This window comes from Delphinapterus leucas, chromosome 15, assembly GCF_059928025.1.
Source record: "Delphinapterus leucas isolate spDelLeu-1000000601 "Yukka" chromosome 15, BTC_Dleu_Yukka2, whole genome shotgun sequence".
In the NCBI taxonomy this organism is placed as follows: domain Eukaryota; kingdom Metazoa; phylum Chordata; class Mammalia; order Artiodactyla; family Monodontidae; genus Delphinapterus; species Delphinapterus leucas.
In genome coordinates this window covers 60,678,169-60,702,605 of record NC_143143.1, presented here as the reverse complement: position 1 = coordinate 60,702,605, position 24,437 = coordinate 60,678,169, and the positions used below count along the sequence as shown (strand labels likewise).

General features: G+C 41.8%; 1 protein-coding gene across 2 annotated transcripts in view; it reads left to right on the top strand.

The window, feature by feature from the left end:
• PSMF1 (proteasome inhibitor subunit 1) overlaps nt 1-24,203 on the top strand; it is a 52,300-nt gene extending 28,097 nt beyond the window's left edge. The window contains exons 5-7 of one of the 2 annotated variants that reach the window (XM_022592794.2): nt 21,896-21,949; nt 23,087-23,245; nt 23,779-24,203. In XM_022592794.2, coding sequence (XP_022448502.1) covers nt 21,896-21,949; nt 23,087-23,245; nt 23,779-23,830 — 265 coding nt within the window. In that variant the 3' untranslated portion in view covers nt 23,831-24,203. Of the gene's footprint in view, nt 1-16,882; nt 18,278-21,895; nt 21,950-23,086; nt 23,246-23,778 lie in introns of those variants that run through there. The other variant, XR_016387899.1, reaches the window with a different exon arrangement.
• The last annotated feature ends 234 nt before the right edge of the window (nt 24,204-24,437 follow it).

Sequence of the window (24,437 nt, the reverse complement as noted above, 5' to 3'; positions counted from 1 at the left end):
GAACCTGAACCACACTTGGTGTTCAGGGAAGGCTTCCCTAAAAAGGGACTCACCTCCAAGCAGGAGGAGATGTTAGCCAGGCAAAGAGTAGGGTAGAATGGGTGCTCCAGCCTGAAAGCCTGTCCTGTGCAGAGCTCTGGAAGGACAGGTGGTGTGGTTAGAGCCGGGCAGGGGTACAGTGGTGGTGTTCCTTTGGTTGGCTAAAACTCCTGGCCCCCTAGCCCTGGCATTCACCCCATCTTTGACAATACTACCACTCAGTTATTTTTTGTCTAATTGCAAGATTATTGGCTTTTTCCAAGTGCATATCCCCTTTGCTCTACTTTTTCACCTCTTTGTATCTCCATCACCCGGACCTATGCCTTGCACATTTTTGGTGAATTCTGTGTTCAGCAACTGTTCCCCTCTGGGTTCAGCGATCCCTGGGCCTGGGCTCCTACTCTTGAGGCATGTGCTCTCCCTCTGATGTGGGAGACAGGTGAGTAAATAAGAGTGCCATTGCAGAGGTTAGCACAGAGATCCTTCATAGGTAACCTAGGAAAGGCTTCTTGGGGGAGGTGCTGTCTGAGCTGTGTCTTCACGGGGAAGAGGAGAACTATTCCTTAAGCTCCTTTTCTTTTTTCCTTTTCATGTGTCTGAATTATTTCCTAAGATTCCTTTCGTGGGGAGGTTGTTCCAGGTTGAGACCAGCAGGCCAGAGGCATCAAGGTCTGAAAGCATGGGACTGTCCCTGAATTTTGTCTAGAGAAAGAATTCATGTCAGAATCCTAGGATATAACAGCTGTGAAGGAAAGGACCCTGATGCCATGTACATGAATCTTCCCCCATGGGCAGTTGGAAACCATTGAAGGATGCTGATGAGAGAGGGTGTTAGTGTCTTTGGCTCAGGATCCTGGTGGATTGGAGGGAGTGAGGCAGAGGGCCAAGCCTCATCACTCCTGTATACCACTCTTAGCAGATGGGACTTGTTCCCTTCTTTCTGCTGCCTCACCCACCTCCCATGTCAAGAAGAGTATTATATGGCAGTTAGCAGCACAGGCTTTGGAGGTTGATCAGCTGGGTTCAAACCCTGGCCTTGTAGCTTTGCCTGTCTCTCAGTGAGCACAGTTAGCCTTGGTTTTCTCATCTGCACCTTGGGAATTATACCTGTCTCAGGTTTCTTCGCATGGAATATGATGTCACGTATTGAGCTCATGGCTCAAAATATAGTAGATGCCTAAGAAATACTCCATGGATCCTATTCAGGTAGCAAGCAGAGATGAGAACAAGACTGAAGGTATAATGACTAGAGGGTTTCCCGAAAGAGAGAACCTCTTTTATTTTTTTAAAATACATAGTCTGTTCCTCCTAGAAAAGGATATGATGCTGTGGAACCACTTAGATGTGAGAGTATCGACCCAGAGGGTGTGCTGGGCAACTACATTTAGGCCCAGGACCTTTATGGACATTGTTTCCTCTGTCATCACGTTGGCCACCACTTATCGAGGATAGGAGAAACTGCCATTTCTTGGCTGTCCACCATGTGTTGACCCCATACCAAGTGTTTCCATTTATGGTTGCTCATCTTCCAGGCGGTCCTACACGGAAATCAGCAGCATCCCTACTTTTACAGAGGGGTATACAGTGGATAAGGGAGGTAGCATAACTTCCCAGAATTATCTAACTGAGGGGGTGAAGACTGGGGTTTGCCCCTACATGGGACTCAGAAGCTTATGCTTTCCCCACTGCACCCTTCAGTGTTAGTTCATGTAATCAATTTGTGTACAAGTTCAGTGTAGTGAGTGCACACTGATTATGGAGAAAAATCCATCCCCTAACCCCCCTCAGTTTGATCTTTCTTAGGCAAGCTTATCTCCCGGGACTGGAACACTGAACTAGAAGACGAGGCGGAATGTTTAGGAGGCTTTTTGTCAGCCACTAGCGAATTGACAGGTCTTGCCTCTGTAGTCCCCTTCACTCTCCACCCCCACCCATTGCCAGCCCCCTTCCTCTGTCAGCACAGATGCCTATAATGACGACTTCTTTGTGAGAGCCCCATCACTACCATGTTGCTGGGCAATCAGCCACTCATACTTTCACCTTTTTGTTTTTCCCACAAATGCCAGATTTAAGGGTGGGGCCTTAGGGCAGGAAGGAGGGAAAGGAGAGCAGAGGGCCCATCTGGCTGCTGCAGGTTGTTAATTACCCTATCACTGAACAGCCTTGGTTTATATTCTGAGTAGGAAACAACAGCCTCTGCCCCTTCCCATAGGATACAGTTCTGTGTCTCACCCCTCACTTTCCACACCATATTGCCTGTCCCACACCTGGAAACCTCCAGATGCTAACTGAAGTTGGGATGTCTTGCTTCACTAAGTGTGTGGTGATGTGTGTCCAGACCTTGTCAGAGGCTATTGGGGTGATGCTGGTATAGATGGAGAGGACATTCCATTGTGATAGAGAATTGAGGGTGAAAATTAGGTCTGTTCTACTCCTCAGATCTCTAGGGAAGAAATACTGAAAACAAGCCATCTCTAAGGGAAGTTTTTTTCATCTGAGCCTAACTTTTTGTTGTTGTTGTCATTACAATTCTAACCCATTTCCCTTTGCTCCATCTGTCCTCAGTCAGGAGACTGTATGCCCCAAATCTTGTTCTTTGTTTTGAAAAATCAAAATTTCTGTGCTTAACCAGCTTTGCTAAAACTAATCCTTAAATATAAAGCTCTTATTTATGTCATTCAGAATTCATTTTTAATCCCATTCAGTCTTTATCTTTACATATTTTCTAAATGTTCCCAATATTTGTGTTCCACATTTTCTTTTTCTTTTTTTTTGTTTTTGTTTTTTTCTTTTTTTTTTCATTTTAACATCTTTATTGGAGTATAATTGCTTTACAATGGTATGTTAGTTTCAGCTTCACAACAAAATGAATCAGTTATATATATACATATGTTCCCATATCGCTTCCCGCTTGCGTCTCCCTCCCTCCCAACCTCCCTATCCCAACCCTCCAGGCGGTCACAAAGCACCGAGCTGATCTCGTGCTATGCGGCTGCTTCCCACTAGCTATCTACCTTACGTTTGGTAGTGTATATATGTCCATGCCTCTCTCTCGCTTTGTCACAGTTTACCCTTCCCCCTCCCCATAGCCTCAAGTCCATTCTGTAGTAAGTCTGTGTCTTTATTCCTGTTTCACCCTTAGGTTTTTCATGACATTTTTTTTCTTAAATTCCATATATATGTGTTAGCATACGGTATTTGTCTCTCTCTTTCTGACTTACTTCACTCAGTATGACAGACTCTAGGTCTATCCACCTCATTACAAATAGCTCAATTTCGTTTCTTTTTATGGCTGAGTAATATTCCATTGTATATATGTGCCACATCTTCTTTATGCATTCATCCGATGATGGACACTTAGGTTGTTTCCATCTCTGGGCTATTGTAAATAGAGCTGCAATGAACATTTTGGTACATGACTCTTTTTGAATTATGGTTTTCTCAGGGTATATGCCCAGTAGTGGGATTGCTGGGTCATATGGTAGTTCTATTTGTAGTTTTTTAAGGAACCTCCATACTGTTCTCCACAGTGGCTGTATCAATTTACATTGCCACCAACAGTGTAAGAGGGTTCCCTTTTCTCCACACCCTCTCCAGCATTTATTGTTTCTAGATTTTTTGATGATGGCCATTCTGACTGGTGTGAGATCATAGTAGTTTTGATTTCCATTTCTCTAATGATTAGTGATGTTGAGCATTCTTTCATGTGTTTGTTGGCAGTCTGTATATCTTCTTTGGAGAAATGTCTATTTAGGTCTTCTGCCCATTTTTGGATTGGGTTGTTTGTTTTTTTGTTATTAAGTTGCATGAGCTGCTTATAAATTTTGGAGATTAATCCTTTGTCAGTTGCTTCATTTGCAAATATTTTCTCCCATTCTGAGGGTTGTCTTTTGGTTTTGTTTATGGTTTCCATTGCTGCGCAAAAGCTTTTAAGTTTCATTAGGTCCCATTTGTTTATTTTTGTTTTTATTTCCATTTCTCTAGGAGGTGGGTCAAAAAGGACCTTGCTGTGATTTATGTCATAGAGTGTCCTGCCTATGTTTTCCTCTAAGAGTTTGATAGTTTCTGGCCTTACATTTAGGTCTTTAATCGATTTTGAGCTTATTTTTGTGTATGGTGTTAGGGAGTGATCTAATCTCATACTTTTACATATAGCTGTCCAGTTTTCCCAGCACCACTTATTGAAGAGGCTGTCCTTTCTCCACTGTACATTCCTGCCTCCTTTATCCAAGATAAGGTGACCATATGTGCGTGGGTTTATCTCTGGGCTTTCTATCCTGTTCCATTGATCTATATTTCTGTTTTTGTGCCAGTACCATACTGTCTTGATTACTGTAGCTTTGTAGTATAGTCTGAAGTCGGGAAGCCTGATTCCTCCAGCTCCGTTTTTTGTTCTCAAGATTGCTTTGGCTATTCGGGGTCTTTTGTGTTTCCATACAAATTGTGAAATTTTTTGTTCTAGTTCTGTGAAAAATGCCAGTGGTAGTTTGATAGGGATTGCATTGAATCTGTAGATTGCTTTGGGTAGTAGAGTCATTTTCACAATGTTGATTCTTCCAATCCAAGAACATGGATCTCAGGGTCATCAGGCTGAGTGAAAAAAGCCAATTCCAAAAGGTCACGCACTGTATGATTTTGTATCATCTTTAATTTCTTTCATCAGTGTCTTATAATTTTCTGCATACAGGTCTTTTGTCTCCTTAGGTAGGTTTATTCCTAGATATTTTATTCTTTTTGTTGCAATGGTAAATGGGAGTGTTTTCTTGATTTCATTTTCAGATTTTTCATCCTTAGTGTATAGGAATGCCAGAGATTTCTGTGCATTAATTTTGTATCCTGCTACTTTACCAAATTCATTGATTAGCTCTAGTAGTTTTCTGGTAGCATCTTTAGGATTCTCTATGTATAGTATCATGTCATCTGCAAAGAGTGACAGCTTTACTTCTTCTTTTCTGATTTGGATTCCTTTTATTTCCTTTTCTTCTCTGATTGCTGTGGCTAAAACTTCCAAACTATGTTGAATAAGAGTGGTGAGAGTGGGCAACCTTGTCTTGTTCCTGATCTTAGTGGAAATGCTTTCAGTTTTTCACCATTGAGGACGATGTTGGCTGTGGGTTTGTCATATATGGCCTTTATTATGTTGAGGAAAGTTCCCTCTATGCCTACTTTCTGCAGGGTTTTTATCATAAATGGGTGTTGAATTTTGTCAAAAGCTTTCTCTGCATCTATTGAGATGATCATATGGTTTTTCTCCTTCAATTTGTTAATATGGTGTATCACGTTGATTGATTTGCGTATATTGAAGAATCCTTGCATTCCTGGAATAAACCCCACTTGATCATGGTGTATGATCCGTTTAATGTGCTGTTGGATTCTGTTTGCTAGTATTTTGTTGAGGATTTTTGCATCTATGTTCATCAGTGATATTGGCCTGTAGTTTTCTTTCTTTGTGACATCCTTGTCTGGTTTTGGTATCAAGGTGATGGTGGCTTCGTAGAATGAGTTGGGGAGTGTTCCTCCCTCTGCTATATTTTGGAAGAGTTTGAGAAGGATAGGTGTTACCTCTTCTCTAAATGTTTGATAGAATTCGCCTGTGAAGCCATCTGGTCCTGGGCTTTTGCTTGTTGGAAGATTTTTAATCACAGTTTCAATTTCAGTGCTTGTGATTGGTCTGTTCATATTTTCTATTTCTTCCTGATTCAGTCTTGGCAGGTTGTGCCTTTCTAAGAATTTGTCCATTTCTTCCAGGTTGGCCATTTTATTGGCATAGAGTTGCTTGTAGTAATCTCTCATGATCTTTTGTATTTCTGCAGTGTCAGTTGTTACTTCTCCTTTTTCATTTCTAATTCTATTGATTTCAGTCTTCTCCCTTTTTTCTTGATGGTTTATCAATTTTGTTTATCCTTTCAAAGAACCAGCTTTTAGTTTTATTGATCTTTGCTATTGTTTCCTTCATTTCTTTTTCATTTATTTCTGATCTGATTTTTATGATTGCTTTCCTTCTCTAATTGCTCTTCTTTCTCTAATTGCTTTAGGTGTTCTTCTTTCTCTAATTTTTTTTCTCTAATTGCTTTAGGTGCAAGGTTAGGTTGTTTATTCGAGATGTTTCCTGTTTCTTAAGGTAGGATTGTATTGCTATAAACTTCTCTCTTAGAGCTGCTTTTGCTGCATCCCATAGATTTTGAGTCGTAGTGTCTTCATTGTCATTTGTTTCTAGGTATTTTTTGATTTTCTCTTTGATTTCTTCAGTGATCACTTCGTTATTAAGTAGTGTATTGTTTAGCCTCCATGTGTTTGTATTTTTTACAGATCTTTTCCTGTAATTGATATCTAGTCTCATAGTGTTGTGGTCGGAAAAGATACTTGATACAATTTCAGTTTTCTTAAATTTACCAAGGCTTGATTTGTGACACAAGATATGATCTATCCTGGAGAATGTTCCATGAGCACTTGAGAAAAATGTGTATTCTGTTGTTTTTGGATGGAATGTCCTATAAATATCAATTAAGTCCATCTTGTTTAATGTATCATTTAAAGCTTGTGTGTCCTTATTTATTTTCATTTTGGATGATCTGTCCATTGGTGAAAGTGGGGTGTTAAAGTCCCCTACTATGAATGTGTTACTGTCGATTTCCCCTTTTATGGCTGTTAGTATTTGCCTTATGTATTGAGGTGCTCCTATGTTGGGTGCATAAATATTTACAATTGTTATATCTTCTTCTTGGATCGATCCCTTGATCATTATGTACTGTCCTTTGTCTCTTCTAATAGTCTTTATTTTAAAGTCTATTTTGTCTGATATGAGAATTGCTACTCCAGCTTTCTTTTGGTTTCCATTTGCATGAAATACCTTTTTCCATCCCCTTACTTTCAGTCTGTATGTGTCTCTAGGTCTGAAGTGCGTCTCTTGTAGACAGCAAATATATGCGTCTTGTTTTTGTATCCATTCAGCCAATCTGTGTCTTTTGGTGGGAGTATTTAGTCCATTTACATTTAAGGTAATTATCGATATGTATGTTCCCATTCCCATTTTCTTAATTGTTTTGGGTTCGTTATTGTAGGTCTTTTCCTTCTCTTGTGTTTCTTGCCTAGAGAAGTTCCTTTAGCAGTTGTTGTAGAGCTGGTTTGGTGGTGCTGAACTCTCTCAGCTTTTGCTTGTCTGTAAAGGTTTTAATTTCTCCATCAAATCTGAATGAGATCCTTGCTGCGTAGAGTAATCTTGGTTGCAGGTTTTTCTCCTTCATCACTTTCAATATGTCCTGCCACTCCCTTCTGGCTTGTAGAGTTTCTGCTGAAAGATCAGCTGTTAACCTTATGGGGATTCCCTTGTGTGTTATTTGTTGTTTTTCCCTTGCTGCTTTTAATATGCTTTCTTTGTATTTAATTTTTGACAGTTTGATTAATATGTGTCTTGGCGTATTTCTCCTTGGATTTATCCTGTATGGGACTCTCTGTGCTTCCTGGACTTGATTAACTATTTCCTTTCCTATATTAGGGAACTTTTCAACTATAATCTCTTCAAATATTTTCTCAGTCCCTTTCTTTTTCTCTTCTTCTTCTGGAACCCCTATAATTCGAATGTTGGTGCATTTAATGTTGTCCCAGGGGTCTCTGAGACTGTCCTCAGTTCTTTTCATTCTTTTTTCTTTATTCTGCTCTGCATTAGTTATTTCCAGTATTTTATCTTCCAGGTCACTTATCTGTTCTTCTGCCTCAGTTATTCTGCTATTGATCCCATCTAGAGTATTTTTCATTTCATTTATTGTGTTGTTCATCATTGTTTGTTTCATCTTTAGTTCTTCTAGGTCCTTGTTAAATGTTTCTTGCATTTTGTCTATTCTATTTCCAAGATTTTGGATCATCTTTACTATCATTATTCTGAATTCTTTTTCAGGTAGACTGCCTATTTCCTCTTCATTTGTTAGGTCTGGTGGGTTTTTATCTTGCTCCTTCATCTGCTGTGTGTTTTTCTGTCTTTTCATTTTGCTTATCTTACTGTGTTTGGGGTCTCCTTTTTGCAGGCTGAAGGTTCGTAGTTCCTGTTGTTTTTAGTGTCTGTCCCCAGTGGCTAAGGTTGGTTTAGTGGGTTGTGTAGGCCTCCTGGTTGAGGGTACTAGTGCCTGTGTTCTGGTGGATGAGGCTGGATCTTGTCTTTCTGGTGGGCAGGTCCACGTCTGGTGGTGTGTTTTGGGGTGTCTGAAGACTTATTATGATTTGGGGCAGCCTCTCTGCTAATGGGTGGGGTTGTGTTCCTGTCTTGCTAGTTGTTTGGCATAGGGTGTCCAGCACTGTAGCTTGCTGGTCGTTGAGTGAAGCTGGATGCTGGCGTTGAGATGGAGATCTCTGGGAGATTTTCGCCGTTTGATATTATGTGCAGCTGGGAGGCCTCTTGTGGACCAGTGTCCTGAAGTTGGCTTTCCCACCTCAGAGGCACAGCAGTAACTCCTGGCTGCAGCACCATGGGCCTTTCGTCCACACCGCTCCTTAATTTGGGATGATTCGTTGTCTATTCAGGTATTCCACAGATGTAGGGTACATCAAGTTGATTGTGGAGCTTTAATCTGCTGCTCCTGAGGCTGCTGGGAGAGATTTCCCTTTCTCTTCTTTGTTCTCACAGCTCCCAGGGGCTCAGCTTTGGATTTGGCCCTGCCTGTGCTTGTAGGTCGCCGGAGGGCGTCTGTTCTTTGCTCAGACAGGACGGGGTTAAAGGAGCCGCTGATTCGGAGGCTCTGGCTCACTCAGGCTGGGGGTGGGGGGCGGTAGGGAGGGTCACGGAGTGCGGGGCGGGCCTGCGGCGGCAGAGGCCAGCGTGATGTTGCCAGCCTGAGGCGTGCCGTGCGTTCTCCCGGGGAAGTTGTCCCTGGATCCCGGGACCCTGGCAGTGGCTGGCTGCACAGGCTCCCCGGAAGGGGGGTGTGGATAGTGACCTGTGTTTGCACACAGGCTTCTTGGTGGCGGCAGCAGCGGCCTTAGCGTCTCATGTCTGTCTCTGGGGTCCGCACTTTTAGCCGCGGCTCGCGCCCGTCTCTGGAGCTCCTTTAAGCAGCGTTCTATCCCCTCTCCTCGCGCACCAGGAAATAAAGAGGGAAGAAAAAGTCTCTTGCCTCTTCGGCAGGTCCAGACTTTTCCCCGGACTCCCTCCCGGCTAGCCGCTGGTTTACTGTGGTGCACTAACGCCCTGCAGGCTGTGTTCACGCTGCCAACCCCAGTCCTCTCCCGGCGCTCCGACTGAGGCTGGAGCCTCAGCTCCCAGCCCTGCCCGCCCCAGCGGGTGAGCAGACACGCCTCTCGGCTGGTGAGTGCCATTCGTCCCTGATCCTCTGTGCGGGAATCTCTCTGCTTTGCCCTCCGCACCCCTGTTGCTGTGCTCTCCTCCGCGGCTCCGAAGCTCCCCCACTCCGCCACCCGCAGTCTCCGCCCGCTAAGGGGCTTCCTAGTGTGTGGACACTTTTCCTCCTTCACAGCTGCCTCCCGCTGGTGCAGGACCCGTCCCTCTGCTTTTGTCTCTGTTTTTTTTTTTCTTTTGCCCTAACCAGGTACGTGGGGGGTTTCTTGCCTTTTGGGAGGTCTGAGGTCTTCTGCCAGAGTTCAGTAGGTGTTCTGTAGGAGTTGTTCCACGTGTAGATGTATTTCTGGTGTATGTGTGGGGAGGAAGGTGATATCCGCGTCTTACTCTTCCGCCATCTTCCCGGAAGTCCTCCACATTTTCTTTTTAAAATTTTGTATTTTGTTTACTAAGGTGGTAAACATATATATATATATTTATTATTATTATAATCATGTCATATTGTCTGCTTCTTTGTCCGCCTGATAATTTTTTTTTACATCTTTATTTGAGTATAATTGCTTTACAATGGTGTGTTAGTTTCTGCTTTATAACAAAGTGAATCAGTTATACATATACATATGTTCCTTTAACATATATTTTTTAGTATCTGATATTTTATTCTACTAATATATGCTGTAGTTTGCCTAACCTCCACAGGGAATTTCAAGAATGTCCAGTTTTTCATTTTAAATAGTACACTGTGAACATCTGTATATAAATTTTTTCTTTTGTTTCCTGGAGTTATATTTTCTGTGCTGGCAGATCTCAAGCTTTTTTGTCTCAGGAACTCTCTTGCATTCCCCCAAATTATTTAGGACCCCAAAAGAGCTCTTGTTTGTTTGAGTTGCATCTATCAATATTTACCATATTATAAATTATAGCTGAAATTTTTAATTAAAAAATTAAATTTTAAATTTAAATATACATTTATTCATTCATTTAAACATAATAATAAACCTGTTGTGTGTTAACCTAAATAACAAATTTTATGAAAATAACTATTTTCCAAATCAAAAACTTAATGAGAAGAGTGACATTGTTTTCATTGTTGCAGATATCTTTAATACTGGCATAGAAGACAGCTAGATTTTCATTTCTGCTTCTGCCTTTAGGCTGTAGGTGATAATGTTTTTGTTTAAGCCTTAACATAAGTTGTTGGAAAAGAGAGCAGTAGTAATTGTGGATATTCTTTGCATTACACCAAAACTTGATAAGTGATAGTTTCTTTAAGGTGTTAAGGTAAAACAATAAAATAGCCAGTTATTACCAACAAAACAGGTTTATCCAGGAGCAGCAAAGGATTGCAGTTTGGGGCATGCAGCTGTGGTTCACCACATGCAAGTCTGGTAAAGCAAAGGAGAAGTTCTTTTATAGAGAATAAGGGGAAGTTGGGAGGGGCTGTTATAAACCTAAAGTCCATTGGAGAAAACTGGGAGTTTGCAGTATAATGGCTTTTCATTGGCTGAGTTGTGAGATTCTTTCATTGTCTGAGCTGTTGCCAGACAAGGAGAAAATCTTTCTTCCTCTTCCTGGCAGTAGTAAAGTAGTACCACTTCCTGTGGGAGATGTAAGGTACTCTCTTCCTTCTGGGGTCTATGTTGATGTCAAGTGATTCGTGCATGAAGGCTCTGCTCTCCCTTCTGGCCTCTTGATTCCATTTTAGTTAGTTTCCCTTTCTTAATTTTCACAAAGGGTTAGTTGCAATGTAGAATCTGAATCTATATCAGTGAACTTTTTGTACATTATTACATTAAAATCCATTGCTCTATCATGCCCTTTTAATGGACCTTTTACCAGTGCATGCTATTGGGAGATCATGAATTGGTTATTTGGAAACTGTTGGTCCACTGAGATGTGCAGATTCGCTAAACGTTGACACATTTATTACACAATATTTTAAAAATCACATTCATCAATATTACTGATCTCATCAGCATCAGTATGGGAGAGCCGTCAAGCTAGTGGTGAATACAAATTTCCAAATTGCTAATTTTCACTTGAAAGCTTGAATTTTATCATTGGCAACATATACTGTCAGTTATTTTCCTTGCAGTAACAGGTTCACATGGTTTTCAAGAAAGTATCAACTGTGTAGCCCAGTCTGAATAACCATGGTTTGTTTGTCAGTCATTGTTTTGTATAAAAATGGTTTTCCATGAAAAAAACGGCTACTTCAGCTAGCAACTTAAACAACTGCACGAGTACTTCTCTTTGAGACAACCGTTGTATTTCTACATGCACAGAAGTACTTTATGCATATTTCCCATTTCATCACACAGAATATTAAAAAGAGGTGTACTCAAAGATTGAGAGTTTCGAATACTTGGTAATTTTTAACGATTCTTTAAGGACATTCTGAAGGAAAACTGGATGGGGGTGGGAGTGGTCAGAGTGGCTGGTGAGGGAGGTTACAGTGACTGCTAGATGAATGCTTCTGCTTTGATTCATGCTAAGTCATCAACTGTTTTACCCACCATTGCTTTTGCACCATCAGTGCAAATATCAACACGGTGAAAAAGCAGATAGCTTCTAAGATGAAATAGTTTTGACCTCATGGACCCCCCCCCTGAAATGAGAGTCTCAGGAACCCCCCAGGGGTCCATGGACCACATTTTGAATCTTTTTTTTTTTTTCCCTCTTGTAGCTTGTCTTTTCACTCTGTTAATGGTGTTTTTTAAATTAAAACATTCTTAATATTTTATGTAGTTTGGCTTATCAATACTTTCCCTTTATATGTGATGCTTTTTTGATCTGTTTGAGAAATTTTTGCCCTACCCCAAGGTCATGTAGAATTTCTCATATTTTCTAGAAGCTTTGTTGTTTCACCTTTTATATTAAGATAATCCATTTGAAATTAATTTTTATGTGTTGTGAGATAGATTCATATTTTAGCTTTGATCTAGCACCAAATTTTGAAAAGAATTATCCTCTACCTATGCCACCTTAATAATTTTCATTTTTCATTACTTGTGAAACAATAATAGTTGCCCTCATTCTTTTCCTTAGAATGGAAGAAATCTTTATCCCTTTGATCTTTTTACCATGGATGGCAAAGCTAGTTCAGTAATATTTATATGGCTACTTTTTATTGAATGCCAGCTATTGCAGACAACATACTAGTCATTTCATCCACATGCTTTTATTTAATCCTCTCAACCCCATGAGATCAGTAAGGGCTATCCCCCTTTTACAGTTTACATGAAACTGAGGTTCATGTGTAAGTAACTTGACCACAACCATTAAGGAGCAGAAGTTGTGTTATAATAATAGAATATTGGATACTACTTATTAAACTCTTTATTGTATACCAGGTGCTAAGCTTTTATAAACATTCTCATTTAATCCTTATAACAACCCTGAGAAATAGATACTATTGTCTGTATTTTACAGGGGAGAAAACTAAGGCTTAGAGATTTCATGATTTGCCCTAGGTCAGACAGCTGTTAAATGGTGAAGCCAGAATTTGAACTTGGGTCAAACTCTGAAATCTTTGCTTTTATCCTTTACACAATTTCTTAGCTCCAAGTGGGTCTAAGTGTCAATTATGTGTCAGATACTGTGCTAGGCACTGGGAAAACATGATGAGGTATGGACCTAACTTTCAAGGAGTTCACAGTCGATTAGGGCTGATTGCCCCTTTTATTCCAGACCGTTAACTCTTTTTAAAATCGTGAAAGAAGTATGTCTGAGGTCTTCTGCTCAGAAAAGGTTGATTATTATGAAGGACTGAGTTGAGATAGGATATAGAAGGAAGGGCTTCACTGAGATAATGCATGATGAACTAAATTTTAAAGGACTAATAAAAAATCTGTAGTATTGGGAGTAATTGGCATTTGTGGCCAAGGGAACAGTGGATACAAATGGGCCTATGAAATCATCTTATCGTGTGTGTGTGTGTGTGTGTGTGTTTGTAGGCAGGGGAGGGATCAGGGGGTTATATATTACTTGTGCTGGCATGTGAAGGGAGAATAGGTGAACATGGGGGCCACATCACAAGGGGCCTTATGTGCTAAGGAGCTGGGTTTGATCCTGGGGTAATGGAAGCCATCAAAATGTTTTGGTTAGCAAGTGATCAATTTGGGACCCCTTTAACCATTGACTTTTTTTTTTTTTTTTAAGGGATCCCACTTAGATTCTGGCAACTAACATAGGTAATATTTATTGAGCCTTTACTGTGTGCTGAGCTATTACGTTAAGTATAAAGTATAATCTCTTTTAACCTTCATTAACAAGAGAATGAGAGATAGGTGCTAGTGTTATCCCCATTTTATAGAAAAGAAAACTGAGACACAGAGAGGTTAATCAACTTGCCCAAAGAAACACAGCTCATAAACATTGGTGTGGGATTCAAAGGGATATTTTCTCCTTTTGGCACCTATATCAGCAGTTGCTTCAAAAGAAACGGTCTTGGCTTGGATTATTCCAAGAACAAAGAGAAAGCTAGTATGGTTGGAGCATGGTGCAGAAGAGTGATGGGAGATGACACTGTAGGGGTAAGCAAAGGACAGTTTGTGTAGAGCCTGGGTCATTGTTAGGAGCAGGGAAGCTACTAGGTGTATTTAGCAAGAGAGGGACTTGAGACTTGATATTATTTACCTTTTTTTTTTTTTTTTTTTAATTCTTCTGGCTCCTTTGTAGAGAATGGATTAGAGAGGGACAAGAGTAGAAACAGAAAGACCAGATAAGGGGCTGACACAGGCACCCAGGCAAGAAATAATGATGGTAGGTGGTAGGTGGTGGCAGTTATGTAGATGATCTGGGATATATTTGGAAGTATACTATACAGGACTTGCTTATGGGTTGGCCTGATGATGGGAAGAAAAAGCAAGGATGATGCAAGGAGTTTTTTTTTTTTTTAGCCCAAGTCATTTCTAATTTGGGGCTACCATAGGTAACGCTTCAGGGAACATACTTTTCGTGCAACTTAGAACACATCTGAATATTTCCTTAGCATGCATTCCTGACAGTAGAATTAATATGTTAAGGACTAAGCCTCTTTTTAAAGATTTTGATACGTATTGCCCAGTTGCCTCCCTAAACAGTAGTATTAATTCGCATTCCCCCTATATTTTGGTGTCATTTCCACATCCTTTTCACTGCTGGAGTGAGTCTTTTTCTTTTAAATTATTTAGAAAGGCATCATCCACATAACATTTGTAAGCTAACTGAACCCAAATTCAGTTTCTTGTTACCCCATTCCTCACTGGCTATTGGCTGGAGGCCTCTCTCTCACCTCCTTAAACCTCTTGCATTTCTTCTCACGTGGCTGCCTCCATATTTAAAGCCAACAGCAGTGTGTCAGGTTCTTCTCATGCTTCAAATCTTCCCTTCCACCTTTACTTCTGCCACCAGCTAGAGAAAGTTCTCTGCTTTTAAAGGTCCATATGATTAGATTAGCTCACCCAGATAATTCCCCCCCCCCTTTTTTTTTTTCCGGTACATGGGCCTGTCACTGTTGGGGCCTCTCCCGTTGTGGAGCACAGGCTCCGGACGCGCAGGCTCAGCGGCCATGGCTCACGGGCCTAGCCGCTCCGCGGCATGTGGGATCTTCCCGGACCGGGGCACGAACCCATGTCCCCTGCATCGGCAGGCGGACTCTCAACCACTGCGCCACCAGGGAAGCCCAATCCCCCCTTTTTGAGGTCAACTGTGCCATAAAACATAAATGCAGGAGTGATTTCTCATCCCACTCACAGATTCTGGGGATTAAGGGGTGTGGAATCTTGAGAGGAGGACATTTCTACCAAAGGCAAAATACATTTCCCCTCCCCCAGCGTTCTGAGGAGGCTTTTGCCATTACTGTATCAGCTCAGCCTAAAATCTTATTTAAATCTCATCAGCTTAAAGGACCTCAATCTAACCTTGTAAATCATCTAAATCAGGTACAGTTGAAGCTCCTGAGTACAACTGCTTTCTGTCTCTTGACCAGAGAAATAGGTTGTCTGTTCCCATCATACAGTGGTCGGATGGGCAAAGAATAACAGTTATCGATTTCTAACCTGGAAAAAAATATGAGCATGAAAGTTATTCATTACAGCATTATTTATAGTTAACACACACCAGAAGCAATACCCCAATACCTACAGTAGAAAATTAAGTAAATTTTAAAAATTTGCTTCACTTGAGTGACTATTATTTGGCCATTAAAAATGTTAATAGCAAAGACAAACAACATGAGAAATATAGGACACAAGTGTAGGAAAACAGATCTAAAATTATATTTATTATAATTGTCTAAAAATATGCTTCTAAAAAGACTAGGAAAGAATAGCAAAAATAGTCATGGTGTTAGAGTCAGATGACGGGTGACATTTTTCTTAAAATTTTTTAGTATATGCATATATTTTCTTTCTCTTTTGAAAATCTTTGTTCACTTAGCCTAAATGTAGTATTTTCCAACCATTCTCAGTCCCCAGTTCACCTTTGAACTCATAGGATATCCTATCCTATGAGTTCATCGAGGGGTGGGGAAAAGGAAAGGTGTAGTGCCGTGCTTGCTCAGAGCACATAACTGGTGCTCTCCTTGTTTATGTGCACACACTGTTGTCTATGGCTATCAGCATTTCCATTTTCCCAGTCCTAAGTTTCCACACTTGGCAGGACAAAGCAAATAAACCCAGACCACAAAAATTCCCCAGCTTGTACCCTCGCTGGGATGCAGCCTAGCCATTGGTGGTCTCCAGACCAGCAATGCCAGATCATGTGGGAGCTTTCAGAAAATGAAGGATCTCAGGTCCCATCCCTGATCTTCTGAATTAAAACCTACATTTTAGCAAGATTCTCCCACTGATTCATGTGCACATTACAACTTGAACAGAACTGGCCTAGGTGGTTCAAACAATGCCATGAAAACTGACTCAGGGATCAGGGTCTAGAAATCTTCAGGTAATTGCTGCTGGATGCACTGTGAAAGCACAGCCGGCACTCCTAAAGAATTTTGATGTGCATATGGAGAGCTTTGCGTTCATGCCTGGTGATCACCAGTGGGTGCAGACCAGCAGCTGTGTTGAAAGCAGCCATATTGATGTTCTGTACTGGTTAAGAGCCTAGGTTTGGAAGACTCTGGTTCTGGAATAAGCACACTCCTTCCTGACTTTCCCACTGACTGCATCTATATAGAATGCATGGAGCAATTATTTGAGGATGCTGAAAAGTAGTAGCAGATAGATTGGGAAAGAAGACCAGAGGTTGAAATACCACCATACTGGCCTCCAGTATGAACTCAAGGAAGCCCAAAACAAGGAATTAGATATTGGCATGGAAAGAGAGCACTCCAGGACAGCCCTCCATTCTGGCTAAAGGAGTGGGAATGGGGTCTAGTGCTCAAGAGAGAATGAGGAAAATCTCCCGTGTTTCTTCTTCCTTTTCCATTGTTTTATACCCCAGCATGTGACAGTCCACAAACTTAAAACTGAGGGAGAAGACCCTTCCTTTCCAATAAGACTTGTGTCAAGAGTATGGAGTGAACCACTGTTGCTTTTTTTTCTTTCTTTGTTCTCCCTCCATTTGATACAGGCATGTGGACACAGGCACTGTCAGGGGAAGTACATGGCAGAGCAAGGTAAGCAGTGTCCCAGCTTTCTGGCCAGAGGACCAAAAGAGGAGCCCCAGGGAACTGGAAGGTATCAAGGAGATAGATCACAGAAACGGAAGAGTTCAGAAAGCAACTCCATAAACTTATGGACTCCAGGCCTTACCTGCAAACTGTACATAAGTGGATCTGATTGTAAATAGCACACCAAAGACTTTGAGAACAGAACTACAGGATAGCCCACTGCCAGGTCTCAGACTGACCACTGGTTAGCACATACGTGGTACACAGCTGGATAGCACTGCAAAGGCTTTCCAAACAGAACTGACATTGAAACCTGAACTTGGATCCCAAACCCAGCTGGGTCGATTGCCTGCTAAGACAAAAATACCAGGATTCTCCCCAAACCTCATGACAAAATGTTCAAAATTATTGGGCATACAAAGAATCAAGAAAATTTCAGCTCACAAAAAGACAATCAACAGATGCCAATATTCCAATGTGATGCAAATGTTGGAATAATTACGTGACAGAGATATAAAGCAGCTATTATAAAAATGCTTAGAGAAGTGAGGGCAGTCTAGAAACAAATGGAATGATAGATAGTCTCAGCAAAGAAACAAGGTACAAAAAAGAACCCAATGGAAATTTTAGAACTGAAAAATAATAATGCAGTAATCAAAATAATTTCTCTGGATGAATCAGTAGCAGAATAGAGATAACAGAGGAGAGATTAAATACTTGAAATAAATCAGTAGAAATCATCTGAACAACAGAGAGAAAAAATATTTTAAAATAAAGTTTCAGGAACCTGTGGGACAATTATAAAAGAGCTGACACTGTGGTCATGAAAGTCTTAGGAGGAGAGGAGAAACAGTGAAGTACAGAAAAATTATTTGAAGAAAATAATGGCTGAAAACTTCTCAGATTTGGCAAAAGACATAAACCTACAGATTTAAAAAGCTCAGCAAATCCTAAGTAGGATAAACCCAAAGAAGTCCATGCTCAAACATAATCAAATTGCTAAAAATGAAAGTCATGAAAGCAACTAGAGAAAAAAACACATTGCTTATAGAGGAATAAGAATTTGAATGATTATGGATTTCTCATCAGAATACATGGAAACCAGAAATAAGTAGACCACCATTCTTAAAGTATGGAGAAAAAAGGATTGTCAGACCCAGAATTCTATGTCCAGCAAATACATCATCTTTATTTCTGAAGGATTTTAAGATATTCTTAGTAAAAGGATATGAAGAGAATTCATAGTCAACAGATCTTCTCAGAAGGAATTGCTAACGAAAGTTCTTCAGACAGAAGGGAAGGGATACCAGATAGACACTTGGAACATCAGGAATAAAGGAAGAGCAATAAGAATGGTAAATATCTAGATAAACATAATAGACAGTTCTCTTGAATTCTCTAAAACATGTTTTATAATTGAAAGCAAAAATTAGAACAAATTCATTGTAGTTATATATGTCATATAATACGACAATATTGTATGTTATATAAGACAAGGAAGGTGAATGAAAGGACTTACTTACGCTGATAAGGTTTTTACCTTCGACTTGAAAGGGTAATATGTAATATACTGTTTCTCAGTAGACTGTGAAAAGTCACATCTGTTTATTGTAATCCCTCAAGCAACCACTGAAAAAACTACGAAGAGATCTAGTCAAAAACTCTGAAGTTGAATTAAAAAGAGAGAAAATAGAGGAAAAAAGAGAGAACAATTGGAAAAGCAATAGTAAAATGGCAGATCTAAATCTAAACATACCACATTAAATGTAAATGATCTCAACACACCAATTAAAAGGTCATGGCTTTTGAAGTTGGGTAAACCTAGTGTGAATTCATTCTTGGCCACTTACTACCCATCTGGCCTTGTGTAAGAACACTTGCTTCTCTGAGCCTCAGTTTCCTCACTTGTAAAATAGGAAAAAAATTGTACTTCCTCAGAGGGCTATTGCAAATATAAAATAAGGTAATATTTATAAGGAGCTCAGCACATCCGTCTGTTTAAAAAGTAGGGGAAATGCATATTTGCTCATATATGCAAAGTATCTTTGGAAGAACATACATGAAACTGATGTCATTAGTTGTCTGTGGGTAGCCTGGAGGACAGGGCTAAGAGGGAGATTTTTTTTACTTGTACGGGTCCACAATCTCTTATCTTACAACTCTGAAATCAGAAGAGCTTTGAAAACCCGGCGTTGTTGATTGTTTTGTTTTGTTTTGTTTTTTTCATAAGATTGGTGCCACACCTTGTTTGGTAGCAAAACCTGAACTGAAGTGGCATTAAGCTCCTTATATGTTCATTTTGTGTGAATTCTCATTCATTTTGCAGAAATATTAAGGTATTGGTTATAGGGTACTACACAATAATATGTTAGGTATATTCATCTGACCTTTCTGAAACATGAAAAATTGTGAATTCCAAAACACATCCAGCCTAAGATTATGGATCTGTGTATCCTTTGAATTTTGAATTCAGTCTGTGTATTGTTTTGAATTTTGAAACTGGTGAAGGCATTACCTATTCAGAAAATTAAATTTTAAAAACTAAATTTAGCATGGTGCCCGACACAAAGCAAGCTGTCAGTAAATATCGGCAGCTGCTATTATTCCATTCTTCCAGGCCTTTCCTGTCAACAAACCTGTTCATGTCCAATACTATGTTTCACCATGACAGCAGACTCTTTGAGTGTTACTACTTAGATTTTCCATCGTAGAAGACTGAGGTGCAAACCAGCCAGACCCCTGCCAACCAGCCAGACAATCCCCCACCCAGAGTCCTGAGGTTTTTCCTGTTCACCAGACCACCTCAGCCATAAGAATGGCGTCAACAGGATTTGTGTGCCCAAGAGAGGCGTGTTGTTTTTATCTAAGAGGAGAGCACATAAGGAGGAATTGTGTGCGGTCAGGATCACCCCCAAATCCCAAAGGGCCTTCAAAGGGCCCCAATCCCAAAGGGCCCGTTTTGAAGCTAGGCCTTACTGTCCAGTGGGCCCACTAGGCAGTTGCGCCTACAGCATTTAGTGTACAGCACTCTCTTTCAGCTGATTACTAGATGAAGTTTTAGGGGCTTGATTCTAGAGACCATTTACAAAAATTAACTTCTTCTTTTTTTTTAATCCCGAGAGCCTCATTCAGCATATCCAGTACTGAGACTGTTTTATAATAGGATCTGGGCGTGTATATAATGAGCTCACAGAAGCGTGCATGTGTTGCAGTTAGACTGTGTTGAGTGTGAGCCTAAAGGATATGCCGTGACAATTGCAGGAAAGCAGATTGTTGGGGTGGGCCTGGCAGCTGCCTTTCTAGCCTCCATTGTTCTCTATCTCTTCTTTCCTCCCCATGCTCTGTGGCCTAGGAGAGAAAACAGAGGTGGCTCCATGTTTCAGGAGCCATCAAGGCTCTGTTTTCCAAGTCATTTTTATAGCCACTAGAAGCTCCTTCTGCTTGCTGCTCTGTAGGGGGCAGTTTGTGGAGACAAGTGTAAAATGCTTGCTGTCCTCTGCACCACTTGGTCTGTCCAGTGAGGCAGGTTGTTGGGAGGCCACCAGAAGGTTTGAACTGCCAGCTCCGTGAACCATGGCTTGGAAACAATAACCTAGGTCGGGAAAAATTGCTTCCCTTGGAAGCCATGTCCATCTAAATCATGGTTTCCTTTCCAGCTCATAAGGTAGAACTACCTGGAGAAGCACCTACTTTTGGATTATTTTCCTAGTTGCTTAATTAATGGCTTCTTACCTGTAAGCTTTGATTAGCTGCTATTTACCAGGCTTTTCTGAGGTCTCCCATGCCCCAGAACTGTCAGGTTTGTATTGCTCACTGGGGCTCTAAGCAGATTCCAAAGCACACTTTTTCAAATACCAAATCTTCTTTGTTTTATTATATCCATAGCCATATCCTATATAGAAAAAACAGGAAAATATAAAGAAGAAACTTCTCCCAGGTTTAACTGTCACTGTTTATATTTTCAGTTATGCTTCTTTCTAGTTTTATTTATACACACACACACACACATTTTTCATAGTTGATTTCCTAGGCTGTTGATAATCCCCTTTTCTCCCACAGTTAACACTGGAGCATAAACATTTTTCCACATCATTTTAAAACATTCTAAGAACATTGTTTCCATGGCTGCATTACCATGATCTGCCTAACTGGTCCCCATTTACAGCCAATCCTGTTCCCTTGGTTAAAGTCTTTATGGTGATATTTTCATTTGAATTATGTATTATTTTTTTAAGATGGATACCTAGGCATAAAAGTATCAGATCACAGAATGTAAAGATACAGAAGGCTTTTGAGAGACAGATATATTTTGCGTGTATATATATATTGGTATAGACTTGGTCTCCGCAAAGCACACACTAATTTATTCTCCTGGCTCCTGCAGTCTCAGTGTGGGCAAAAATTGGTTCTTGGTTGGGGGGTGAAAAAAATCTTAGAAATTACAATGGTTTGTGGCTATCCAGTGCAGTATCTGTGATATTAGCATTTCATGCAGGGGCCATAATGAGAAAAAGGTTGAGAAGCACAGTTCTAGTTGTATATGAGCACCCATCTCACTCCACCCTTCGAAGCTTTTAAATCTGAGCTTTTGGTTTGGGGTTTTAGAATAGTATTTTTCTGATCTAAATGTTCTTGGTTCTTTGTACAAACTTTAGGAGCCTGGGAAAGGTATGAATAAAATAGAATTTATCTGGTTGCCACTGTTCATATTTTTATCTTTCTACATTACTGGGATCCTCCATGTTTCTAGTTTTATGTCCAGCTCTTTTCGCGTAATTGCCATTGTAATAATTTCAGTGTTAGTCTGTGCCAAGGACCACTTTGAAATATCCCTTGTGTTCTGGTCTCACGCAGGGGCTTCCCCTGTCCCCCATGCCTGGGAGTACATTTGTGTCCCCAAAGGCATCAGGTTTGGACCTCTGGGAGCCCAGGCTGCTCTGGGACTTCCAGTAATTGTCCCTTGTTTGTTTCAGGTGTGATCCCCTGGGCCCGTTTGCTGTCGGGGGAGAGGACCTAGACCCCTTTGGGTGAGTACTGCTGGGGAGGTGACAGCAACACGACTTGCTCTTATGGCCTTTCAGCCCAAGCTCATCTTCTAATTTTAGAGCTTTTCATCAGTCTTCCTTTGGGGTGAAGGAAGCAGTTGTTGCTGAGTGGCTGAGAAAGCATTGCCACCGCTCTGCTCTGCTGTACCTGGAGCAGTGCAGGAGGGCTCTGAGTGTTGGGGAGTGGCTGAGCAAGCCCAGTGGGCAGCTCCTCTGTTGTTTTCTGGCCCTGCTTGTTTTGGTGGAAGACAGCAGCTGTCCCTTGGTTGGAAGGATACCATGGGGATCTATCAGGTGCAGACTGAAGAGCACACGGTGGGCTACAGACCTGAGGGCAGTTCAGGGCTATTCAGAGGTCACCTCACTCGGTAAGGGGAGTCTCTGATCCCCATTAGACTCTGGTGTGGTTCTTGTCAAGTCCCCAACAAAGTTATTTCAGCCTCAGCTAGGCACTGTCTTCTCTGAATGCTTTTAGATTTTAACCTCTGCTGCAAAGTGTCCCCAGCTTGAGTGTCTCACCTTTAGACCATGGGGAAATCATAGACGTCTGCAGTTAAGCTTGAACAGTGACTTCAAAGTCTGGGGAGCACCAGCTTATTCATCCTAGTTGGAGCCCTGAGGTCGGATGCATGGAATTCCATGAGGGACAGATGCTGTCAAGAGCCAGACTTGGACAACCAAAGTATGGATTGCCCCGAGACCTTGAAGGAAACAGCAAAAGAGCTAGCATCATGAATTATCTCAGTTCATTAGTCCTTAGACCTAAAGTAGTAGCCTGCAGAGCCTTGTGATGGTTCTGCCTTGACCTTGACAAGTTCTGGCACACGCTCTTTATCGAATTGTCCCCCTTGGGTGCAGGAGATGGCAGGGATCTCAATTTTGTGGGTTCAGGGAGCCTGTAGAGCTGAAAGTACAGGCCCTGATGGCCAGAGAAGGTGTGCTCTTTGTGTTGTTGCTCTTGCCCACTTCCTGCTGGCACTCAGGCAGCCATCCGTGTATGTCTGCTTGAACCATCCAGAGTTGATGTCCCAGTCATTTTTAGTCCATTCTCACCACCTTCACTCCTTCTCCAACAGCTGCTTGCCACATTTGCTTACCCATCGTTCCTTCTTGCTTCAGGCGTCAGAGAGGTGGCATGATCGTGGATCCCCTGAGATCCGGCTTCCCAAGAGCACTTATTGACCCATCATCGGGCCTCCCAAACCGGCTTCCTCCAGGCGCTGTGCCCCCAGGAGCACGCTTTGACCCCTTTGGACCCATTGGGACCAGCCCACCTGGGTAGGTATTCACTCAGGTATGCTGAGAAGTAGGACCTGATGGCAGCTCAGCTCAGCATTGCAGGAATGAAGGCGTCTGACGCCAGGCGCAGTCACCACTACCTCTGTCCCCTGCTGCCAAGAGAGTGGAGCCTCCTCCAGGCACCTGCCTGATGCCTCCCTGGAGCCTTCCAGGAGCTTCCTCAGTGCCTCCCTTCCCCAGCTCCCGTCACAGAGGACTCAGAGGAGGGGTTGCTACTCACACTTAATGGACTTTTTGTATGTGTCAGGAACTCACTGGATCCTTATGTCAACACTTGTGGGTAGATATTACTGTCCACATTTCACAGATGCAGAAATCAAGGCCCTGAAAGGTGGAGTAACTTATCCAAGGTGGGAGAATAAGAATTCAGACCCAACTCTAGAGTGCATGCTCTTGAACTGCACAAAGCACCACATCATTCTGAGGCAGGCTCCCTCCATTCAGGACCCTGTGTGCCCGTGCGCCGCTGGCTCTCCATCGCCCCAACTCACCAGCCCCTCTTTCCATTACAGACCTAACCCAGACCATCTCCGCCCGCCGGGCTACGATGACATGTACCTGTGAAGGCCTCAAGAATGTAACATACCATCCTTCCCTCTACTCTCCTGGAGCTGCCACTGCTAGCCCCATCAGCAACCGTTTTCTTGTGGGCTGGGGGCAAGGGACTCTGCCCATGTGTTTGCAGGCCAGCTGGGATTGCCTCCCCACCCCCTGCCAGGGCCAAGGTACCTGCTGTAGCTGTCCACCTGGCTGCATATAGGTCCCAAAGAGAAATCAGTGTCTCTCACCACCAGCTCCTCCCCACTTCCCAGGGAAGACTCCGGCAACATACACCCTCGACCCGATGCAGTCCCGGTTGCAGCACTGTAAGAACAGAACACATTTTGGATGTTATTATTAGGAACCAAATGTCAATACAAAAATCATGTTGCCAGTCTCCCACTCTTCTTTGCTGCTCAGTTCCTTCCATTTATGAGACTTGAGAGTTCGAATGTTTGAGGGGCTAAATGACTCTTTTTTCCTACCCAGGGCCTGTTCTTGCTTCTCAGGCACCTTCCTTTCATAAATTGCTCTTGCTCCTGACACCACTAAGAATGGGTCCCAGTCTGGCTTCTGGATGAAAATGAGTGACTGGAAACCCCATAGGCCACAAGGATGACTTTCTCAAGGA